This window comes from Camarhynchus parvulus, chromosome 2 (assembly GCF_901933205.1).
Source record: "Camarhynchus parvulus chromosome 2, STF_HiC, whole genome shotgun sequence".
Taxonomy (NCBI): Eukaryota; Metazoa; Chordata; class Aves; order Passeriformes; family Thraupidae; genus Camarhynchus; species Camarhynchus parvulus.
Window position 1 is genome coordinate 13,931,079 of NC_044572.1, and position 25,487 is coordinate 13,956,565.

A 25,487-nucleotide genomic window follows, 5' to 3' on the forward strand; every position below is an offset into this window, starting at 1 on the left:
GCCCTCATGAAATTATTGAATTCTCTATCCATGCCTCATTACAGGCTGCTTGTTACATGAGATGACCCCACATTTCACGTGCACAGAAGGAGTAGTGAAGGCTGTGACATTCTCTTCTAATTCAGAAATTCAAATTTTGTGTTAAACCTATTCAGCTTCAGTTAACTAGCAGAAAAGATATCTTTCCTCAGATGTGTGGTGGTTCTTGGAGTTTTTACTACACAGAAATTTTGGCCTTTTTCAAGAATGGATGTGCTCTCATCCCACAGCCTGTTCATTCTTACTTTTGATGTGTTTGATACACCTAGGCTTTTTGTTTTATGGAAAAGGGACAATAAATCAGATAATTCTTGAAGTTATTTAAAACTGTGCTATCCTCCTTCAAGATAAAGATGGTTTAAAATATAGTTCCTGTAGTGTTCATGATAAAACACTAAATCAACAGGATTTTCTATGTTGCAAATTATTCAGATAGTAATAATTTGTAATCTTACTGTTCCAGAACGCTGGGGCTGCTGGTGAAGCGATTGGAGAAGGGTGGAAAAGCTGAACAGGAAAACCTTTTCCGTGAGAACGATTGTATTGTCAGGATTAATGACGGAGACCTGCGGAACAGGAGATTTGAGCAGTAAGTGTTCTTACCACACGTTACATTGCTTTATTTGATTTTTAGCACCTTGGAATAATTTGAGGAAGGTAAGAAAGAAACCTCTAAGCTTGCTTTTCTAATAAAGAAAAGATACACTTAGGGACATTAGTGGCTTTTATATAGCCAGACTAAAAAAAACCCAGGATAATTATTGTCATTACAGTATATGCAATTCTCATTTGATTGTTTTTATACATGATAGATTTTTTTCTTCTTATATTGGTAATCTGTTTTTCTTGAAATTCCCATATGGCTTTTGCTCTTATATTTTCAATGCACCATTATAAATGCATCAATATAAATGGACAACATGAGGACTTTATTTTTAACATTTTAAGAATATGTGGTTTCTTGATTGTGCGAGAACTAAAGATGCTGCATATGTAGAAACTTCCTGGAGAAGTTTGAGAGATAAATATTTGCTTTGTGGTTGTCTGGACTTGGTGGAATCTCAAAATAAATCAGAAAGACTTTTAAGAGGGGGCTGTAGTTCACACTCAGGCAAGACAAAGAGAAAAATAGAAAATAGGTATGCAGGTAATGAGTGACTTCATGGATGATCACATTGTTCTGAAATTCGTAACACACTGAGGGCCAAATATCATATGTTATGATCATCTTATACTTAATATATATATTTGAAATGTGGCTTTAATTTCTTTGACTCTAACCTGAATTGAAACATCACCCTGTACCATATGGTTGAAAGCAGCTTGTCTCTGCTTGTTCTAAGATTCTGAATCACAGTTTGTAAAGTCTGTGAAAAGACCTTGTTGTCTTTGTATACTTTGGATTGTAACCTTGAAGCCCAGTGTCTGTCTGTACAGGATTGAGCATTTTTTTCCCATTTCTTAATGTTGTATTCTGATATACTACCAGCTGAAAAAAATTGAATTGTAAGCTAGACTGGTTGCAAGACTCCATATAATCAGAAAATTGTGGAATACATAGTCTTTTATAATTAGTCATTTTCATTCTAATAATTCTGTTGTCACTGTGGCAACAGTTATCTCAATTATTACAATTATCAAGGTTCAAAACAAAAGGACACTGCAGTCCTCCTATAGGACTGTCTGCATTTCATGACTGTGGTTAAAATTTTTGCTTTTCTGAATCCAGTATTTGCTACATTAGTCATGAAGCATATTTAACCATAGTGTTGCCCTAAAGCAGTAAACCTTAGCGAAAAGCAGACCAAATAGGCGAGCGAACAGATTCAAGTTTTATGGTTTATGCTTGAGTGCAATGTGTCTGTCAGCTCGTGTTCCTTAATTAACATCAGTAATTATGCTTATAATATCCCGTAGTCTGCCAGTCCTAATTTGCTGATTTTCTGTTCACTTGAAAACCTAGAGCACAGCATATGTTCCGCCAAGCCATGCGTACGCCGTTCATTTGGTTCCACGTGGTGCCCGCGGCCAATAAGGAGCAGTACGAGCAGTTGTCCCAGAGCGAGAGCGTGTTCTACTCCAGCCGCTTCAGCCCCGACTCCCAGTATGCTGAGGGGAAAAGCATGAACAATTCTGGACTTCACACCTTACAGAGAATGTCTAGAGTGGGGAACCACTCTGACCAGATGGACTCCTACTCACAGCTACCTCATAGTGTCAACTCATCAGGGAAACCACCCTCTGGCCTGGTACCGTCACCTCAGAAAGTTCTCACCTCCACTGCCAACAGTGGCTATAACACCAAAAAGATAGGGAAGAGGCTCAGTATACAGCTAAGGAAAGGTAAGGCACCAGTGTGCTCCTCGTGCAGTAGGGTATGTGTGTGTGCCCAGTGCTGCTGTCCTGGGCAGGAAGGCCGGCAGGAGCACGGGGAGTGCAATGTGTTGGGGAAGATGAAACAGGAAAGCCTTATAAATGTGATTGTCTGGCAAAAGATTTTGAGAATATAGAAACTATAAGCAAGATTGAAATGAAAGCAGGCTTTGAAATCCCTTAGTTACTGAACAACTAGAAAACAATGGTGTGGTCAGACTGAAGGTAATCCCCTTTTGATGAAACAATACCCTCTGCTTGCAGACAGGTCCATGGGTCAGAGCAGACCCTACTAGCTTAGCAGAAGGGGTCCAAAGAGTAGTTTTTAGGGTTTAAAATGTAACACAGTATGGTAATGCAATGATTCTTATAGGCTGTATGTAAATGCTATAGGATTTGTATATTGTACTAGATTGGCTAGTGAGAATCAGAATATCCAACACAGAAGAAGATTTATTGTATTGTAACGGGAACCTCACTCTCTTACGCTTTTACGCTCTTACCCTTTTACTCTCTTACGCTTTTACGCTCTTACCCTTTTACTCTCTTACGCTTTTACACTCTTACCCTTTTACGCTCTTACCCTTTTACACTCTTACCTTTTTTACTCCCTTACGCTCTTGACCTCTTACTCTCTTTCCCTCTCATCCTCTTTACCCATCTCTTCTCTCGGGCTGCTCCGAGCTGCGGCTGGCAGCTCCCAGCAGGTCCCTGCACCCAGGCCCTTTGCAATAAACCACAAGTTCCACGACCTGTCTGCAGAGATCTCTCATCTCCGTCCGTCCCGACCGTCCTACCCCCCGATGCTCCGACACAATGGGTTGATTTCTGCAGCCAAGGCACTGAGTTGTCCCTGAGAGCCGGCCCAGGAGACCCACCTTGCATTCAGCATGTGCAGCATGCCTGCAAAAGGCCATTTTGAGAAGTGCTTTAACATTTTCTTCTGTTTCTCAGCTAATAAAGTAGTGCAGTAAATGCCTCAAATTCTGTTGGCCAAGACTCAGGGAGTGGTGAACTATTTAATGTAAACAACTAAGCAAAAATGGCCCATGTTCTGCACTTCACAGTTAAGACTTTTCAAATTGAGTTTTGCCTTTAGATTTTAAGAGTGTTTTAGATCCAGTTGGTAAATGGGACATTCTAATTTCCAGCTAAAGCTTTCATTTTTTTCCACTGAGATGTTAAAACCTTTGGTTGAGATGTAATGTGATATTTCCTGTCTTGGCCCTTATGCTAATATAATTTGAATGGGGGTGAGAGACTATTTAAAGTAGTGTGTGCTTATCTCAACATCTGTGTTATATGTGCACATGTAGATGCATTGGTACATCCATGAAATTTTTATGATGTGAGAAAATTTGGTATTTTTTGTAGTTAATGTGTAGATGCTTTTCAGATAGTTGAAAGTATAATAAAATGACATTTAGATGCCAGTATTCTTAGCTCTTGGGAAATGATGTTTTTAAAGGATTATACATGCTGTGAGCTTTATGGTATTCAAATGAGCATGTTTAAGATTAGCTATAATTTGGTCTCTAGCAACAAGAACACTATTTACATTAAACAGCAGAAAGTTTACCCATATGACAGTATTCTCCATGAACTTGGGGTACATTCCCCTTAAGATACTCTTATGTGCTTAATGTTGATGATACTTATTAATTAACCTTTTTATTGAAAGACATTGAAGACAGTGCATTGAGTGGTAGAGATTTTACAGTTTCACAGGTACCAGGCTACTTGTCACATTATCATTATGCTTTCCTTTCTATGAACTTCACATGAACCACCAGATTGCTTCTTTCTGGTTACTGAATTTTAAGCTCTACAAACTTGGATGACATAAGGTTGAGTTGACAGTTTGCTTCTGTTGTTGATGCTCCTTCAAGAATTTCTCTAGGCCATCAGCTCAGATCAGCCTACTTGGAAAAACTTGCTGTTATTGGTTGAGTAAGGAATCAGTTGCTTATAAATATTCTCTCAGTCACTACAGTGATTTTTACCTGGGTTTTTTGTGTCTGTGGAAGTCATTAGAATTATTACTTGGACAGTAGATAAAAGAATTCTCATCCAGAAGTGGAAATAAACATTTCATATTGTTTAAAAAGCACTAACAAATAAATATGTAATTTGGGACCACAATATTTTTGAGTGAAACAAATATGGTGGTACAACTCCTCATAAGATGCAAGAATATAATTTGGCATTTTATGGATTTTTGACTGTGATATGATGTTATATTTGGTCATCATGCACTGGATACTGTTTCAGAAATACTCCCCCAAGGCTAGAATATAATTTATCCTTGCTGGCACTAATACCTTAGGTGGTTTGGAGTAAAGAAGATGCATGCTACCTGTTGATCACAAAGATACTTTACATCTAGTTCATACCAGAGGAGTTTGATGGCTCTTACAAAGTTCTTACTTTCAAAGTGAGAACTTTGAAATGTGTTTAGAATATATTTCAGAAGTTTAAAGGAGATATTTGTTTCTAACAGTTGGCCTATTTGAGAATACTGCTTGTGGTGGAATGGTACCGAACTCAGGCTATAGATAAAGGTAGAGACTGTGTTTTATGCATGGTAAAAATAAAGAGAATGGGCATAAGGAAAGATGCCTTTTTATCATTGCTGTCTTTCATTTGTTAATATCCACTGTAGAAAGAAGCATGTCCTTCCATTTTGACTTACATTTGATCACTCTGAGAGCACACATATGGAGCAATGAATGCAGCAATATGCTTGAGGATGCCCCAAGTATTTTGTTGTAAATATGAGTTCAGTAGGGATGTTGATTGTTTTTGATTATTATTTCCAAGGAAGGATGTTGTAATTACACAGACTTTATAGATATTTAACAGATGTTCTTTTTGTAGTTGACAGGTAGCAGTTGTTTCACCAGTTAGCATCATTACTTTAAAAACTCATTGTGGGGTGCATTAAGGCATGTAAAGTGTTGTCTTGAAATGCAGTTCTCATTTAACCTGTACATTCTGATAATGGATGTACTATATGAGAATTGACTCTTTTTTAGTACAGACAGACCCTCTTTATTACAGCTGTATTTTTATATATTGCATAAGCTTTATGATATAGGGTGACAATCATAGAATAACCCCACAATATGTGCTTCTGTAATTATGATTTCTTAATATTTATTGCTGATTTGGCATTTTAAAATAACCTGAACTTTCATAGGATTTAGCAGTTTAATAAAGTCAGAAGAGAAGGTCAGTCATATGTTTCAGTCAATGTGGAATGTTTGTTGACTTTTCTAAATGAAAATGGATATCTGTTTATCTTGCCTTAAAGGTCAAGGCCTGAACTTTTAGCATATAGATGTAGGGGTTATTGCTGATATTCTAATGGCATTAAGGTTGTATAGCAGTCTAGCTTAATAGCTCACACAAATTAAGATAATGCAAGACCTGACAGTGAGCATGTGTTTGTGTACATTTTGGTGTAAACTGATATACCAAAGTAAGTATAAATAAATAAAAATAGTTCTTTGCAGCTAATGAATAAAGCAAATAAGACCACTGATACAACACCCAGAGTGTTAGGCTGAACTTTGAGCTCATATGCACCAGGACACTCCCAGTGTTCCTTCTTTGGCTGCAAGTGTTTGAGCCAATGCAACTGAAAGGAATTTAGTCCAACACTTCTAAATAATAAATAACCAATTATGTAGCAAATGGCTCTAAGGCTCAGTCTTAGAGCACTTAGTAACTCACAGCATTTAGCCTGATACTCACTAAAGCATTCAGAAGACTGCTTTTCCACTGGACATTGTGCTACTCAGATTTCATATCTACTGCTGTACTAAGACAAGCTTGAAGTACTCGGTCTGGAAATTAGCTTAATCTTATTTGTTAGCCCTTCAGTATAATGCTCATTGCATCATATGATTTCTATCTATAACTACATGTTTGTATAGCTAAATTAAATATAAAATTCGGGAAGTAAAATGTCAGCACTGAGCTCGTGTTTCTTAAGTTGGTCTTAGTTCCACCGAATATTTTGCTAATTTTTTGTCTGAATTATTCAGTGCATCAGGACTTAAGTCCACATCTCCCCACTTCCAGAGGGTGACTTAGCCATCGACCATGGGAGTTGTGATTATCTCTTCCTTTTTGGCCTCTCTCTTGCAAAACATGAAAAAGAAAGGGAAAGAAATGAGTGACAGAAATGTCAGGAAAGCTGTAGCAGTTACCATGTACCATATCACAAACAGGACATAGCAGCTCTGTTCTAGAAGATGAGTCCTGAAACAAAGGAGGCTCCTCTGCACAGTGCAGGAGAGAAAAATTGTTAAATTGTAGATGTGAGCAGGATTATGAAACTTTTCAGAGTTCCTTGTGTTCCTGTTTGGCTTACTGGGCTCACTGAGGTTAATATTGCTACATCTTGTATACAGAGCTGACCTGAAACTCTGCAAGTGCCACCAGGGCACTGGGCATTCAGTGCCGTGGCACAGTGACGCCCAGCCCTGCTGCACCCAAGTTCCTTTCTGCAAGAAGCTGTTAGAGACACAAATAAGTTGGCATAGATAGTTTGGGACTATGCTAATTTGAAAGGGCATCATATTTGCTCTGGAGTGGAGCACATCTATGGACAGTTACTTGCTTTGCTTGGATTCATACATGAGAGTGTGTAAGACAGGACCCTGAACTTGTCTGTAAGATATCCTGCATCATGGAGCTGAAGTGTACAGATTTATATGCATTTTTCATTATACTCTCCTGTTTTCTCCACACAGATTCTTGAGCCAGACTTTGAACTGACATTTTAAATTTTTGTTTAAAATTTCTTTTGAAGTGATATGTTCTCTTGAAATTCCTGTTCAGATGCAGAGTGTTTGTCAGTTTTGAAATGAAGCGTGTAGATGCCTAAATTACTTCAGTGACCTTGAGAAATGAGATTCAAAAGTGAAGCAAATAATTTTGAGCATTATTAGTCACTGAAGAAGCATAAACTGCATCAGTTTCATCTTTCCATTTTTTAAAACCACTTCTGATCACCATTAGCAGGATGTAGCATAAGGGGAAAAGAACGTTTCTATTAGGTTGATCAAAGATCTTCTTGAGTGGTCTGAGCTTTACTTGGAGAAAAAAAACCTCACTTGTTCCAAATCACTCAACTACATAAAAATGGGCATGCAATTAGTCTTGATTGTGTGTATGGCTGCAGAAATTTTGTAGACAGCTGAGCAGTCAGCCTTCTAAGCAGTCATTTGCATGTACAGTAAGCCTGACTACATGTGCACAAATTCTGAAAATATGGGGCTTAAACTAGGAGCAGTAAAATGATCTTGGTTAGTTTAGTGATGCCCCTTACAGTAAGAACATATTTGCTGTTCAAATCTTACATGAGATTCAGTCCTTCAAAAAAAACCCAAAAACCTGGTTTCCAGTGTGGAACACTAGGATAATTAGTTCAGCAGTCATCCATCTGAATCTGTATCTTCAGAAAGAGTCTCCTGTGAACAAAACAGGAGGTTGAAGTGCTTGGAAGGACAGTGTCTGCTCTGACTATTATTAGAGAACATTTGACCCTTCTGCTTAGTTTTATTATAACATTATCTGTCTCCTTATTCTCCATCCCAGTATAATCTACTACTTTCGTTAACTGACAATGCTTTATTTTGTAATTTTTGTGATTTTGTGTCACACGCTTTTTTATTTGCAACCAACCTTGCTTATTGTTTCAGGAAAGGGAGGCTGTGTTCTTTGTCTTGCATGAGGAATCTACACTTTCCCCTAACAGTCCTTTAGTCTGGCTGAGGACTGTTGACCCACATGAGTTGTCCTTGTTAAGATTGCTCAGAAATGTTCTCTACCTTTTTTGCATAACTACTAAAAAATGTGGTGCCCAATTGTCAGTTTTTAGATATTTTCTATTGTTTTAGGAGTGAAGTTTTCTGCATTCTTGTTCTTGTTGTTTGCTTGTTTGTAGTTGTTTTTTAAATTTAGAGAGATCTGTATTGAACTCCCTGAGAACTCATATGCATTTTCTTAAATTAGACTTGAAGGAAGAGCATGATTTACTTTTAGCACTGCTTACAGTGCTGAAAGGCAAGACAGCTGTAAGAGAAGTATCACAAGATGTGGTCAGTGTAGGTCCTTCAGATATTCTTTACTGGTCTATGGACTAGTGTTGTTTTGAGAGGATGAAAATACTGCAGAGGTGATCGTGGCTTTTTGTTTCGTATCCTGTCTGTATTTCTACCCAAGAGCAAATTTTTCTGCTGAGAATTTAGACCTGCAGTTGGTGCTGAGTGAGGAACCCACAATTTTTTGCAAAGGATAGCCTTAGAAAGACAGAAATGTTATGCTAGGCACATTATTGACACAATCAAGAAGGTAATCCCAGCACTAGTAAGAAATTAAACACTTCTTCTCTGGGAGATAAGGGTCTAGTCGCCAGTAGTAAAATTTTATAACATTTTTAACATTCTGTCAGTTTATGATCAGACTGCTTCCAAATGAAATTATGATGTTCATTTTGAAAATATGTTTAATGAAATTTTAGGAACAGATTTCCTCTTCCCCTTACCTTAAAGCTACCAGAACTTTTTTCTTCTGAAACAGCAACTGACACATCAAATCTGTCACTTTCCTGTTTGTACAAAATAGATGTTTTTTCCATTGTAACTGCCCTTTTTATTAATTTAAAACTACTGTGTCTTCAGTTCAGAGCTGGCTGAGCTCTTGAGGGTAATGAGACTTTAGAAGGTGTGTTCAGCATCACACTCACGAAAAAAGGAGAACTCTTAACTTGTTGAGAGAGCTGCTGATTTATTGAAGAAGCCTGAGAATTTGAATTACACAAATTAGTGGGTAATTTTTAAATGTTATTATCACTTGGTGTAATTTGATCATTGTCAGAGATGACAGCTATAGAAGGAAGAAAGTGTTTTCTACCCTTTTAAAAATTTACCCTTTTTAAAATGTAGAAGAGATTAAGGTGAGCATAGCTCAAAAAATCTAAAGATTGCAAAGTAAAACTCCTAGCTTTATGTAGGATGCCTCCTCTGTTTTCTAAAATATGGAAATTTCTTCTGTTTTCTGTTCATTGTGGTTCTACCTGTATGTGTGTCCAGTCTTTCCTGTATTACCGACATAAATCAGAAGAGCCTACAATATATTTGCACAGTTCACTCATTATTATAATGCAGTTATACACCCTAAGAACTGAAAACAGTTTAGCAGCAGGGAGATATTAAGATCTTATATGTATTTCTATCAACAGGAGAATGAAAATGAATGGAGTGGAGAGAACTAAATCAGTTAAGTGTGTAAAAAAAAAATTAAAATCAATTCAGTCAGAGAAGTCATATTTATTTTTGTCCTCGGTTGGATGTATCCATTTATTTCCCAGTGTTGTGAACACCTAATTTATATATAATAAGCACAGTAGATTTATGCAGCTGAATCATCCAGGGAAGACCAGTTATGGGGCATGAACAGCCAACTGAAGCAGAGAAATGGTAGAAGGAGAATTGCACCCAAAAGCTGCCTCATGCAAAGCTGCACAGAGCAGCACAGTAAAGCACAGTCCATTGAGGCCCCTTCTTTCTACAGAAACAAGTAATTAGAATTTTCTTCCTCTAATATCTGGGCTCAGTGTGGATTTGTGACGATCTGCTGGATTTGGTAAAGACTTTCTGGAGGTTTGACAGCAGAAAATGTCACAGTCCAAATTTATATCCTGTGTGCATTTGTAATGTGAAAATTTCAACTTCTGTTTTTTCCATGGGGGTTTGAAGTGCTGTGTGTGAACCAGACATCTGTAATGATGCTGTAATCAGGCAATGGAGATTAAGCTTATTAATAATGAAATATTGTCCTGGGAGTGCACTCATGTTCTGATATTACTTTAGAAATTTTAGCAGACAAAACCTGTACTCCAAGAGAAGTATTCAGCGCTGATCCTTATAATGAGAAAAAGATAAATTCCATAAAAAGCTGAGATGTGACTTAAAAAAACCTTATTCAGATCATCTTCACATATTGCAGGGAATTAAAGAGCTCTATGAATGTTTGAAGCATCATTAAAATTGGGAGGTCTCCTAAGTAAAATATGGATATTATGAGATCTAGTATTTTTTTATCTCTATGTTACAGCACAGATAAATTTTATATTTGCCTGAAAGTGGATGAAGACTTTCAAATTCAAATGTCAGCTGTCTTGAATGCTGCAGAAGGAAGGGAAGTTGTCTCAAAATAATTAGCCTAGAGAAACTGATCCATATTTCCTGAACAATAAGATCTGTATGCCCTTACTATGTATACAGGAGCACATAGTTATGTTCAAGATAAAGGTTTAAAAGCTTGTGTCATGCCCAGTCATGTCACCTGTGTCAGTTTACTTCTTAGCATGACTTCTGTCTTGATAATAAAATATATTGTTTTTATATATAGATTGTAGTATATATAATTATATACTACATATATATACTACTATATATATTGTTGTATATACAATATATATTTTATTATATATTGTAGTATATATAATAAAATATAAAATAAATACATTTTAATTAAATGCAATTGTGCAGATTTCAGAAATCTGTATGTTGAGTAGTGGTTACTATATTTGAATCCTGCTTTCTTTTCATGTGTGAATATTAATCTGCTCTCTAGGAAAGTAGGTTTAGCAATTAAACATGGGCAACAGAAATTAATGAATTTACAGGAATTAAGTAACATTGTGGTGAGTTGACCTTGGACAAGGTGCTCACCAAGCAGCTCTATCACTCACCCTCCTCAGCTGGACAAGGGAAGTTAAACACAGCAAAAAGCTTGTGGGTTGAGATAAGACCAGGGAGAGATCACTCACCAATTACTGTCACAGGCAAAACCAACTTGACTTGGGGAAATTAATTTAATTTTTGTCAATCAAATCAGAGTTGGGTAATGAGAAATAAAACCAAATCTTAAAACATATTCCCCTGACCCCTCCCTTCCTCCTGGACTCATCTTTACTTCACGAATTCTCTACCTCCTCCTCCCAGCAGTGCACAGGGATGGGGAATGGGAGCTGCAGTCAGTTCATTGCAGGTTCTCTCTGTTGCTCCTTTCTCCTCAGAGGGAGGTCTCCTCACTATCTTGTGTTGCTCCAGAGTGGGGTCCTTCCTATGGGAGACAGTCCTTCCAAGGTGAGCCTTACCCAGAGGCTGCAGGTCTCCAGGAACTGTTTCAGTGTGGGTCCCTCCCATGGGGTCAGTCCTTCAGGAATGGGTTTGCTCCAGTGTCAGTCCCCCACAGGGTCACAGATCCCACCAGCAAACCTGCTCCAGCATGGGCTTCTCTCCATGGGGCCACAGGTCCCTGCCAGCAGCTTTCTCCAGTGCAGGCTTCCCATAGGGAACAGCCTCCTTTGGGCATCTCCCTACTCTGGTGTGGAGTCCTGCACAGGCTGCTGGTGCATCTGTGCTCCACCATGGACCTACATGGACTGCAGCGGGAAAACTGCCTCTCCATCATCTTCTCTGTGGGCTGCAGGGAAATCTCTGCTCCAGCAACTGGAGCACCTCTTCCCTTTTCTTCTGCACTGACCTTGGGGTCTGCAGAGCTCTCTTGCTCACTCATCTCTCTGGCTGCTGTTGCACAGTTGGGTTTTTTTTTTCCATCTGAAATACATTAGCACCTCAAATGGTTCAGTAGTTGTGTGTCTTTAACACAGTTTGTGTTAAGCTTCCCAGGGCTCGTAGCTGGTGACTGTTTCATAAAAGTTTGGTTTCTGTCCCCATGGCATTTTACAAAGGTGCATTCTGTGGTAGCTTTTGGGGACCTACCTGATACTGCTGAGTCCTAACTGCAGTTGCCATTGTAGGTCAGCTTAAATGTAGGTTGGGCCTGTGTGTGCCCAGCAAGGTGCTTTGACAACCTCTGAGAAGTTTCAAATGCAAGCTGTGGGTGCTGACACTGTGTTAGGGGCTCTCCACGGGATGGCCAGCTATTTTCATGCTGCATTAAGTGTCCTGAATAGACTTGATGTGTAATGTTGAGGGGGGCAGTGGCAGGTTTTTGTAGAGTTTCAGGGGTTGTTGGTAACATTGCATAGATTGTATCTAAGAGAGGATCACAAATGAGCTTTCTGTGTGGTAGGAAAGGCTTCTGTTTGTCCTCAGCTTGTGAATCCTGGAACTGAATGCATTCCTAATTTCCCTGAAATAGAGACAAGTCTCATTTGCTGTATTGACTGGACTCCTGCTCTGGATTTCTCCAAGTCATTTTAAGTGCCTCTGTTTTGCTTCAGTCTGTCTTGGCCAAGTGTAGTCAGTCACCTGGATGTAGAGCAGGACCTCAGACGTGGCAGCCTGGGTTTGCTCCCTGCCTGCATGACAGACAGTGGGGTGGAACCCAGTGAGAGCTGAGGCGAAGCCTGGGGGCACAGGAGCTGTTGGCTGAAAACAGCCTGAGGTCCCCAGAACAGGACAAATGAGGCCACGGAGCTCCAGTACTGTCACTTGCCAGTGTCCACCAGTGAGGCACACTGCCAGTGTCCACCAGTGAGACACACTGCCAGTGTCCACCAGTGAGACACACTGCCAGTGTCCACCAGTGAGCTGACAGAGCCCCATGCCCAGCAGCATTGGCTGACTGTCGCCAGTGGAAGAGCTGAAAAGGAAAAAGGAAGGATCATTGATGAGATCCAGATTGACAAGGGGGAAGACAGTGATAGGATATCAGATATGCTTTGTTCTGATTCCTTGTCACTCAGCTCATCTGAAATAGAAAGTCAGAAATATGACAATGACTTGGAAGTCATCAGAATAGCAAGTTGCAGGGAGTGCCTGCTGAGCCACCTGTGCCCAGACTCAGTGCTTCAGCTACAGCTTTCTTGTAGATATTTTGTTTTCTTTTTTGTCATGAAGTAATTCTTGCATCTTATATGTATTTTCATGGATTGTATCAGTGAGGTATACATACATTCTGCATGGTGTAATATCAAATGTGCATTTTAACTAGTAATGTACATTCTTTATGCAGGTACAGAAGGCTTAGGATTTAGCATTACTTCAAGAGATGTCCCAATTGGTGGCTCTGCTCCAATTTATGTGAAAAACATCCTTCCGAGAGGTGCAGCTATTCAAGATGGGAGATTAAAAGCTGGAGACCGATTAATTGAGGTGAGGAAATATTACATGTTCCTTGTCTGTGTTTTGGCATGAGCCCACACACTTTATCACTTCCAGAGGCTTCTAGTATTTTATGTTACAGGTATTACTTCTAGTATTTTATGTTTTTCCCACTTTTCCCTTTTTTGGCTTTATATTTTTAGGTAAGAGATCAAGGTGCTGGGCATTTTCAGTACATAATTGTTTGAAGAGCTTAACCCAGACACACTACAAAAACATAAGTTTACATGTCCTTAGGTGAATATCGTGTCGTAGTCTTGCATTGCTGTTTAGGAATATATTGAAGCAAAGTGATTGTTACCTAGTAAGTAGAATTAAATCAGCATGGAGTGACGGACCAGAAATTATTGAAGATGTTGCCAAGGATGGGAGGCAATACCCTGAAAAGGTTTAGTGAATTAACTGAAAGAGACATAAGAGGAGAGGAGTCCTACAGAGAATCAAGGCCACTTCCCTCCTGAAGTAAGGATGTCCTCAAGGGAACTAAATTTCTCTCAGATAGGTGCACCACAGAGAGCTTTCAGCAAATCCAGCTGGAGTGATGCGTTACCACCCACAGCTCTTCATTACTGTCCCTAAGCCAAATGACACCGGAGGTACAGCTGAGTCTTTAACTGCCTCTCAGGGCTCTAACTTCACTTTACTGCAAAATTGGCCAAGTCAGCTTGAAATGTTGCTGGAGGATAGCCCCCTGTAATTACTGTAATTCAAGGTAGCCCAGATGATTTGGGTAGAAGGGGACTGAGATGCATTTAAGGTGACAGCCATGGCATCTCAACTGTGTGAGCTGTGCTCTCTTATGAGGGGAAGGAAAAAAATGGTTTGCAGACTTCTGAGCACCATGCTCCCTTGCTTAACACTGTTAGTTGTTTTGCCTTCGTTTCCAAAATGTTTCTGAGCAGGCAAGCCTGAGATTGTTCGATCTTTCTCTGGCTTCTCCGTTACTGAAGTTAGCTCATGCAGTGGGGAATCCTGCATGTATTCCATACCTGCCTGTCCTGATCAGTGGCACATGGAGACCAAGGGATTGGACCACTGAACAGAGGCAAGAATAGCAACTCCAAGGTCATAAAGGGAAATAATTACTTTCTATTTTTGTCACAATTCATTGTGCTAAATATGTTTGGAAGGTATGTATAACATCAAGACAGATGGAAATGGGACCAGTTTGGGATTGTATGTTGATTTTGCCGAAAGATGCAGAGGTTCTTGTAAGAAATGCCAGTAAATGGGATTAGTTGGCTTTAGTGTGTACACTGTAGCTGCTGACAAGGAGAGGAGTATAAATGTCTGGCTTGTTATTTGTATTTGTATGGCAAGGATGACCATTTAATTAGTTCTCTTAAATGAAAGCTGTAATGTGAGCTAATAAGCAGATTGCTCCAGTGAGAGTTTCTTAATACTGTCCATATTATGATTCACATGACTTTTTGCTGTAAGTGTCTGCTAGTTTCCCTGTTTTGGAGTCTTACTGATGTCTCACATTTCCTGTGTTGCAGGTAAATGGAGTTGATTTAACAGGCAAAACTCAAGAAGAAGTTGTATCCTTGCTGCGAAGTACCAAGATGGGAGGAACTGTTGCCCTTTTGATTTTTCGACAGGAAGAAGCATTCCATCCAAGGGAACTGGTGCGTAAAATAGAGAGCAGCTAAGAGATTTAGATGAGTGTGAGCAAATGATTTGATCTTGTCTCCTGTTAGTAAACATGCATGGCCAGCACTGAATATAAGAAAAAGGAAAAAAAAGCTATTTTGCTTTATTTAGGACATTTTACATGCATGTTTTTTATTTTCTTCAAGATCTGCTATTGGAATTAAGTATTTGTTGATAATGTATAAGTGAGAGCTTTATTTGGAGTGAAAATGTTTATTATAGGAGAAGTTATTGCATAGACTTTATTTGGATGCGTGCAGACAAGGAGATTATTTCATATCTTTCATAAGGACAAATCTGTGTTTGAAAGCCTGCCATTTGTCCCACTACCTGCTCACTAATATGTTCTCAAACATATAGTATTATGCCAAAATAGGATATGTAAATACCTTTCTATCAAAAAATGGAAAATATAAGAAGTAGTAGCCTTTTTTGAATATAAATGCAATCTCTGTGGAATGGAAACCCTGCAGTTATTAATTTAGCAAGGCAATTCAGAAGATGTTTCTAAGGAATTTACATTAAATAGGAATAAAATGATGTTTCATACTGTACCTGCTCCACTTGCATAGTGTATATTGATATTTCTCTGATAATTACTCAAGATAGCTTCTGTTATGAAAAGGTAGACTCTGAATGGTAGCAGTCTCACTTTGTTCTGTACTCAATTAAACTGCTGAAGTGATTTATTATTTGTATTATTGTAGCTATAAACAACTCTAAAATAAACTTACTTGGCTGCATTATTGTGAGAAGATAGACAAATATAAGTATGATGAATTAATAACTTCGTTTTTCTATTGGATTTGTGTTATTTTGAATGCAAAGAAAATGAATTTTTGTTTAGCCATCTCAAGATACTAAACATTAGCTTTTCACTTTTCAAAACTGCCATTAGACCTAGGAAGCCAAAGTGGCAGGGAAGGTTGCAAATGAACCAACTTTTACCTTAAAATTCTTGGAACATGCCTGCAAGTGCTGAAGTGAAAGTTGTCATAAAGTGAAGAGAAATAAAAATCTGAAATCCTATTAAACCCTTCCTTATCACTGTAACAGTGAAAGCAATCTGTTTATAAGTTCCTGTGGTACAATTTTCATGGCACTAGCTTTCATAAAGGTGAATGAAAATGCTTTTTGAGATTTCTAAATAAACTTAGAAGTAAGAACATATCTTAATTTTGTGTATATTATTTCTGTGGTAAAATGAGGAAGTTTTGATGCATAATTTGACATCAGATTTTGTTTAAATCGTTGCAAACAAATATATGGTGTAAGTAATGCAGAGATTTAATAGCAATACATTATCTAGTTTTAAAATGACAGCAAGTCAGCCCCTTTGAAGGAGCCCAAGCTCAGCAGCCTCCCTGCTGTGGCTCAGGCAACACTCAATTACTTTGGCAAAATCCAGTGTAGGGAAGCCAGACCGTGGTGTGGCTGTGTCAGGTGAGCTTTGCACTGTGTAATGAGATAGATCTGAGCTGGTGTGTTTTTCTGCAGCTCCAGTTGAACAAAAGCTGTTGTGAGGATCTGACAGTACATGAGTGTGATGATCCTCTGTTGCATAAGGATTTGTTTGTTTGCATTCTGATGTGAGGAACTCTTAGGTATGCACTGCTGACTGCTGTCAAAGAGCAGGAGCAGAAATGCTGGGGAAGGTGTTGAGCTAAAACTCATCATAAAGGATGTTTTTTCTGCTCTAGTAAGAAATAATCCTTAAAAAAAATAAAGCAAGTCTTTTCAGCTAGCTCCTCTCACTGACTGTTACTGGCTTATTGGGAAAAAAACAAAAAACAAAAAAACCAAACCAACCAACCAAACAAAAAAGACAAGAAAAAAAAGAAAGAACATTAATTTTGAAGTAGGAAGGAGAATGAGCTGAAATCATGTCTATTCATCTTTTTCACATGCAGACCTTCTCTGGCCACTTAGGAACAATTTGTCTTTGCATCCTTTCCCTATTTCTCTCATATTTTCTACATTTGTGTGCTTTAAAATATTAACTGAATGAGATGTGTCTCAGAAACCACATGTAGGAAATCGTGTTATTTGATGTTATCCATCTTATTAAGGGCAGGACTTGCTGTTGCTTACTGAGAACTTTCAATATTAAAACCATTTTTTATTTGACAACACTTTGTATAGATAGTATCCCCAATAAAACAGGCGTTCAGATTTTATGCTTTGGGTTATGGCTTGAATGACTTTTGAAAAAAAATTAAATGTCTTAGGGTTTCATTTTAAGTAAAATGAAGATAATAAACTTTAGGAAAGTTAAGGAGTTTAACATTGCTGTTATGAAATTGTGTAATTTTAGCTAAAACTTAGGGGGTTGTTAAGCTGAGCCAGCTTAGGTTGGTATGGGATCTCTGAAACTTGTGTGGAACAGGTCAGGTATGTGTGTGTGATGATCAAGTGCAGCAGAGCATGATAAAAGTGAGGAAGATGTGGAAGCAAATCAAGCTGGCAGAAGTCAACTTTTGTAATTAGTGAGATCTGGAACAATGACCATGTTTCTCCAGAATACTGGGCATTTTATTCCTTTCACTGTTACCTAATGCCGGATCAGTAATTTATTAGGGCTTGTCCACACTCGTGTGAGCTAGAGCCACATCATCTCTTTAACAGCCTTCCCTCCCTGCCCCCTCTTTTTACAAAAGGGCTGAGGATTATTCTGGTTAAGGAGAGCTCCTGGTGCTCTGTGGTTGCCTCACATAACTTGTGAAGAATTTGCTTAGAGCTGCTACTGACTGTGTGAATCCTCTGAAGGACTGACTTAGGTTATTTAGCTTTTGAGCTATGTTCTCAGTGCCAGCAGATACTGGCTGGCAGCATCAGTCTCCAGTTCCCTAAGAATTAATATGCCCATTGGTACACGTGGGACCTTTACATTTTTCTTGTAGCTGTCTTCGTTTTTTTTCTTACTGGTTGTTGGCTTCAGGTTGAAGCTTACTGGATGTTTGTGTTACTGCTTTGCCACTACATTTTTGCGCTTTATCATTTGATTCTCCTGCAAAACAGCCTGAAACAAAAATGTCCAGTAAACCCTAGAATTTCATTAGGGCCCAGCAGAATGGAAAGAAACAGCTGATTAGCCCAAAAGTGATCAGCCAGCCAGCATTAAGGTGTCTCCTGAGTTTTCAGATGGGTTTTAATATAGGTGGGTGTGGGCTTGGAAGAGCCATAGTTCCTTATATGTGTTTCCAGAATTGTTGTGCGATGCATTTTCCAATTATGTGTGTTTGCTTTATGTGCCCTGAGACACAGGTGAGGAATGGAAAGTACAGGAGGGTCCCTTCTCTGGTGAACTGAATGCATCCTCCTGTCCTGGGATATGCAGAGCTGCAGTTCTAGTTCATCCAAAAATGCTCAAAAGGGAAATCCCTTGCTAATGAGAGTGGATTTTTAAAAAAATAGATGGAAGGGTTCATCTGGATTGCTGAAGTCATTCTCTGAAAACTTCAAAGTAGAAGGAAAAAGCCAGGGGGAGGCTTCCCTGAATGAGAACATTCCACCAGCCAGTAAATAGTGCAAGCAGTTGTGGTTCTTCCTTGGCCACCAGTCACCACCCTCACAGCCAGGTAGAGTCAGGTGCATGTACCATAAGGAGCCTGGAATTATTTCTGTTCACTTCTCATGTAGTGGTTGTTTAGAAAAATTTCAGTCAGGGGTGTGATGAACAACCTTCATTTTTTATTACCACTTCACTTCAGAATTAGAGCTCTTTGTTTATCCCCCTTGCTGTTAGATAGTATGTGTCATATGTAGTTGTGTTCTTATTTATTTTTTTTACTTCCTTTAGAATGCAGAACAAAGCCAGTCACAAATTCCAAAGGAAACGGTAAGAGCTTTGTCTTTTCCATACTGGAAGACTCCCAAATGTTTTTAAATTGATATGGCTCTTCTCCATCAAAGTTTTACAGATCCTTCTTTCACCTTATATGCTGTAGATGGCTCTCTGTAGCTTTACATTTTAAATGCATTTTTAATGTAATTTCAAATACTGTTTGAAAATTGTACACAATTCCCTTACTGCATATGTTCAAGTGCTATTTGAAATTGCATCTCTTCTATACAGCCAAAGGCTGAAAGTTAAATTATAAAAGTGGACTTTAGCTTGGGTTACATATTGAAGCTAATTGTTTAAATCATGATTATATGACAGAAATCTGAGATACAAACACAGAAATTAATCAACTAGGCTTAAGTCTTAATTGTATCCTCATAGCAAACCATTGTTAGCTATTTTTAAGAAACTATATGGAAGTAATATTAAGTGTAACCTTTTGAAGGCTGCACCAGGTGTGTGTGTGGTATTCCAGTGAGGCTCTAGATTGAGGTTGTGTAATGTTAATATATCTCATTTTAGTCAAGGGAAAATGATCAGTCCAATATACAATATACTAATACATCTAACTAGTTTGTCTAAAATAAAAGGTGTATTTTATGAAATACAAGCAGAGAATATAACAATAATATATTACCTTAAAGATATACTGGATCTTAGTTCAAAACATAGTTCAAGAAACTCCATTCAGTTAGGTATTAGGTATTATTCAGTTAGGTACCTATTTTAAAATTAAATAATAAACTAGATTATAGATAATTTGAGAAGATTCCTGTTGGGACTTGAAATGAGTTCAGCTGCTGAAAAACAAAAAGAGCTTGTCTAGATAATTCAGAATGTCTTACCAGCAATGGCAAGATGGTGTCTGGAATAAAAAGAAAGTCAGGACTGGTATGAGCCAGGACTATATGTAAGAGCCAACTCAGTGAGGTAATCAAGAGTATGTTGGTTGATACTATTGATTTTTCAGACCAATGGAATGTAACTGTAAACATGGAAATTTGAGTTAAATGTTGGCAATATTCACTTCTATCCTTCTGGCTTTTAGTGTCCTTCTCTCTGAAAATTTTCTGCTCAAGGGCTCTCCGAAACTGTGGGTGTATCACTGTTTCAGACATGCCTTGCAGTATCTCTTTACTGCATCTCATTAGAGGATGTGTTTTTATCTTGATAGTTTCTTACCACGTACTGTTGTTGTGTAAGGAGATGAAAGATCAAAGCCCAGGATAGTATTTCTATCTGTAATCGAATACCATTGAGAATTGAATGCCATAATTTGTGGGTGCAGCCTTATAAAAGTATCCTGGTTTTAGGAGTTGAAATTCTACCCCGAAAGCTCATTAAGATAAAGCAGATTGCCTACAAGGTGTTTATAGAAATCAGTTGCTCATCTGTTGCAAAGTTAATGTTTTGTAGCAAATTCCATGGTGAAACCCCTTCACTGGCATTCTTGGAACCAATACTCTAACTTCATCTAAGGGAAGAGCAAAATAAATAGGTATCTCCCATTTGTTCTCTTTAGATGTGGGGTAAAAAAATGCTTGTTAATCAGGAGATTATGCAGGAGGCACAGGGAGTGTATGAGTAGTTAGGGATTTCTGAGAAAAACAGCTAGAAAGCCCTAGCAAGCCTTGAAAATATGGAAGTGAATTGGAAAACATATGAAGACTGTGTAACATATGGTTACTGAGGGAATGAGCTAGAAACCTGATCAATACAAAAAAATTTGCCTAATGTCTTAGGTTTTTCATTCTTTATGCATTGGGATTTTTTGTTATTTATTTCAAGGCTCAGAACAACTGTGATTGATACTAGGAACACCAGGTCTCTTTATATTTACCGACTCCAGTATGTGAATAAAAAAAGGGACTAATTGTGAAAGGTTTTGCTGGGTATTTTTAATGCACAAAATGCTTTTGCACTTATGTCCCTTGTTCCAATCTACTTAGCTTTGGATAAGTGTGATACTTCAATTTTACAGACCTAATTTTCCTGAGCTGCACTTTAATAATACAGTCACACATTCTTTATTATGATTTTTGAAAGTATTTCTCTTTGCTTTCCTTTATTCTCCTTGGTTCTGCTTCTATACCTATTTATTTCTCCTCTGTCTACTTTTCAGGTCTTTGAGATTTCTAATCTCGCAATTTCTATTTCTGTGCCTGCTCTGATCTTTGTGCTGTTCGTAGTGAGGTTTTAGTCTCCAAGTGTCAAGGACTTGATAGTCAAAAGCAAAGCAAAAAAAACCAAAACCAACAAAAGAGCATGATGAAGGCAGTGAAGCTACAGAAATGAGAGAGGTGGAATGCAAGTCTGTTTTTCATTTAAAGGCAAAATGGTTGTGGGGTTTTTTTTGTTGTTGTTGTTATGTCTTTGTGGAGAAATAGAAGGAAGGTGCATCTTTGAAATAAAAAAAAAAGATATGAAAAAAAACCTCCTTTGAAAGTAGAAACCCTGAAATAAAATAGCAAAATATCAAGCCTAACTTATCATTCTTTACTCAGGGGTTACCTTCATATAACTGTTACTTTGAAATGGTTTGCATTAATGTTGTGGCACTTGGATGCAGTAGTTAGTCCTCAGAGAGGTAATAAAAGAAAATCTTGAAGGTAATTTTTTTCCTAATTTGTGGCCTGAAATACCTGACAGTTATTCCTTACAACCCATATAAGAAAGCATATGAATTCAGGTTTTTTATGCCCCATCACAGAATACAGATTCTCAATCTTAAACTTCCATATAAGAAGATTTTGTAATTTGAGAGGCTCACACAATTTAAGCTCTGCTCTCCAGTTTTACATAAGAAATGCAAATTGCTGATGCAGCTTCAGCCTCTATTCAGTAGCTGTGCCCTGGTGAAAACAGGACTGGTGTTTTCACCTTCTGCTTTACTTATGAACAGAGCCATTGCTCTGCTTCCTCATGAAACGAGGAATCTCCTGTGTCTTGGGTGAAAGGTTGTTTCACCCAGCCATGAGTTTGTGCCATTTGTATAGCTAATGGCAGCATTGAACAGATGCACCTATTGCTAAACAGGGTGATTATTTGGAATGTAGGAGATTGCCTGTAATATGAAAAAACTAGTAATTTATCATTATTACATTTCTGTTTCTAAGCATAATTATCCTAATCCTGTTACAGTGCATTGAAATGAACTGTTAATTATGCTATGTAAAACATCTGCCAGTTAATTTTTCCTCATACTCTTTGAAGGTTGATAGTGTTTCAGTAATATTTTGCTTTTACAATTGTCATTCTCTGTTAGTTTTCTGAATTCAGAACCATCAAGTTAACTTTCATATAAGCATAATGCTAGAAAAATAATAATTATCATATGAGTAAGTATTTTCTAAGGAGTGTTGTTTAGTGATAAGAAGAGATTCAGAGTGAGAATTCAGGATTTCATTTCATGATTGTTGCACTCAGAAGCATGGAAAAGCTTCAGTTTTCTGTTCTCATTTGTTTTTCTGTCAAATTGCTGTAAGTGAGCAGAATGTTATGAATTCAAGTGAGTGCAGGCTTCGTAACAGTGACATAACAAGAGTGGCTGGTGTGTTGGAACAATATATAAATGATTAGCAGCACTGATAGAAATTGGAAATGGGATTGCTTTATATTTTCTTCTGAACTCAAACATTTGATATTCCAGTTATTACCTAAATTTCATTTTGATCACTGTGTTTTTTTCAGATCCAATTGCTGTTCTTGCATATTCTTCTGTGTGTGATTCTGAGTAAATTAGCTAGCTGCCCTTTTTATGCAAGAATTCATTGCCTGTAGGAAAGGGGTGATGCTGGTCAGAGGCATTTTGTAAGAACTAATGAATAGTTACTTTTGTACGCTTTTTGCTCACAAGTTTTCATATTGTGAGTATGGGAGACAATATTAGCAAATGTCTAGAAATACATGGTTTGTATTGATTATTAGATAGAAAATTATTGTGGAAAAATAGCACAGTCAGTGTTGAGCTTTAACTGGATGTATTCTAAGTGCATGTGTGTTTGTCTTTTGCTTAGAAGCTGTTTGTATTACTTCAAGATACCTAGTCACTGGGGATGCATCCAGAGATACTTTTGAAAAGCTGTAATAAATTCTCACCACTTCCTATTTAGCACCTGTATAGACCTTCAGCTTGGTGATCCAAATGTCTGAACATTGAGTCAAGATCATAGATGGACTAATGTCAGACTATACCCCCAGCAGTGCTGTTATCAATTGGTACAGAATGATTTTACTGAAAGAGAATATCGCTGACTGATGATTAGGCTGATGCTGTTATTTCCTCCATGGCATTTAGGAATGCTGCAGATATATTTTTGTACCTTTTTATCTTCTAATCGTGTGAGGCACAAGGGTGATTACAATGTTTTAAAAGCATTTTTACTGCAATTTTGAGTGGTTTCAGCTCATAATTTTAATCAAGTTTTAGATCACTGCCCATATGAAAGAAATAGGTAGTGAATGTGTGATTTCTGCAAGGTACTGTTGTAGTTTCAATCTTTTACCATAGGAGATACTCCAGTATTAAATAGCATGTTCTGGCACATTTATGACTCGAGATAAGACATTCATTCCTAGTGAATAATTAATATAACAGTTAAGTGGCTGTGATCATGAATGCTTTTTGACCAGTCTGAATTTCCTGGAACGTTCATTATCACTGAACATAAACTTCTGCATAATGCAGTACTTAGAACTGACCCTCAGGCTGGGTTTTGACTGTTAGCAGCTGGTGATTTACCTGGGATGTGGTGTGGCACTTTTGAACTGGATTTGTGCAGCACCATAGGGAGGCTGTGGCTGCCTTTGGAGCACTGACATTGAAGACACTTGCTGAAAAATTCCCAGTTTCATGGGAGACAACATACATGTCCCTTCACTGTGCCAGGGTTGTCTTAGTGCCACCATTGCAGAGTCATCCAGAAGCCACACCCATGTGTACAAACTTGTTGATTTGGAGCAAACCTTGTTTTACTGCATCATTGCCTTTAGACTCCTGATGTTGATTCTCCCTTGATATTAAATGCAGGGAAAATAGTGAGGTGAAATGGTTTGCCATGGTTGGCTGAAAGTTTGCAGCAGAAATAGGAGTGAGACACAGATCCCTCTGAGGTGCTCCATACTGGTATTACTTCACGAGGAATGTGTTTCCTGCCATGGATTTATACATAGGCATTATTTCTTTTTCAACTTGTTTTTCCTGTCTGTCTTTTCCAGACTCTATCTCTTTCTTTAGTCTCTCAGGTCTTGTAAATCCGATAGGCCAGTGAGAGGATTTTTAGGGAACTCTTTCATTAGTGTGTTGGGCATTGAAGTTTTTCTTGAAGAAGGGATAGTGCAGAGAGCTGTAGCTTTATAGGCTTCTTTGGCAGAACAGACACCTACTGTGTACCTAATCCCTTGGTTTTCACTTCTCTAGGATAAGCAAAGTGTAAAGAAACGGAGTTAGCATTACAATCACATGGTTTTGTTTCAGGACATAGAGTAGGGACATGAAGTTTGAATAGAGCAGCAGTTTTGAACAGAGTATGTTTGCCTGAATAAAGTACAGTGATTATGGTACCTGCAACAGACTGGTCCCTGTGAGAAGTTCTGAGATTAAGAACCAACAGAATGTAATTTTAATGGTGGGATCAATTTTTGAAATGTAGAATCTTGTTTGATTAAACCAGTTTCTATGACAGCCCAGATCAGAGTGGTGGCATTAGGAAGAGTAACGTAAGTAAAGTCAAGCAATGGACTTGTTATAGGGAGAAGTAACAAACATGTGGATGTACTTAAACATGGGCTTTTGCAGAGCTTTGATTTCCATTCTAAATGAAAATCACATGCTAGAATTTTTATGCTTTGGAAAAGCATTTAATTTTTTTTTTCTAAATCATATCTTATTCCATCTAAACCTTTAAACTGAAGTTATTTTTGCATGTGGAACATCTTTTTTGATATTAAACTAAATCCTTAAAATGGACATAACAGGAAATGCAGTGGGGCTGTTTAGCAGTACTTTCATGAGCTAGCATTTTTGCCTATAAATACTTAACAAAGTTAATCCATGTCCAATACACAAAAAACTCTTCCTTGATGGGATTAAGATTAAAGCAGAGCACATTTCCCATAAAATCTCAGAATTCAGATCTAGTTTTTGATATTTAGCAGCTGCTGTTTGATTTGAATGAATGCAATCTTTGCCAGATGTGACATATTAACTTTGCTAATATGAATAATGAGTCTCTGTATATGAGCAAATAAGATTCATTAGTGTTTATCTAACATATGACAGATATTAAAATTCTTAGTCTAGGAAGAGATGGAAAAAGAAAGCAAGCATAAGAATTCTGGTTGTTTAGTTGGCTTAATTCCTGTATAATTTTCTGACCAGGTAAGTAGACATTTTAGGTCCTCAAAACCTATAATGCAACACAACTCTT

The 25,487-nt window shown here is 37.9% G+C and overlaps 1 protein-coding gene across 11 annotated transcripts in view; it reads left to right on the forward strand.

Annotated features, from left to right (window-relative positions):
- Positions 1-25,487, forward strand: part of PARD3 (par-3 family cell polarity regulator) — a 444,905-nt gene that overhangs the window by 237,323 nt on the left and 182,095 nt on the right. For 7 of the 11 annotated variants that reach the window (XM_030943492.1, XM_030943497.1, XM_030943495.1 and 4 more), the window contains 5 exons: positions 503-628; positions 2,003-2,382; positions 13,414-13,553; positions 15,062-15,190; positions 19,015-19,053. In XM_030943492.1, coding sequence (XP_030799352.1) covers positions 503-628; positions 2,003-2,382; positions 13,414-13,553; positions 15,062-15,190; positions 19,015-19,053 — 814 coding nt within the window. The remainder of the gene's footprint in view (positions 1-502; positions 629-2,002; positions 2,383-13,413; positions 13,554-15,061; positions 15,191-19,014; positions 19,054-25,487) is intronic. The other 4 variants (XM_030943503.1, XM_030943494.1, XM_030943501.1 and 1 more) reach the window with 1 other exon arrangement.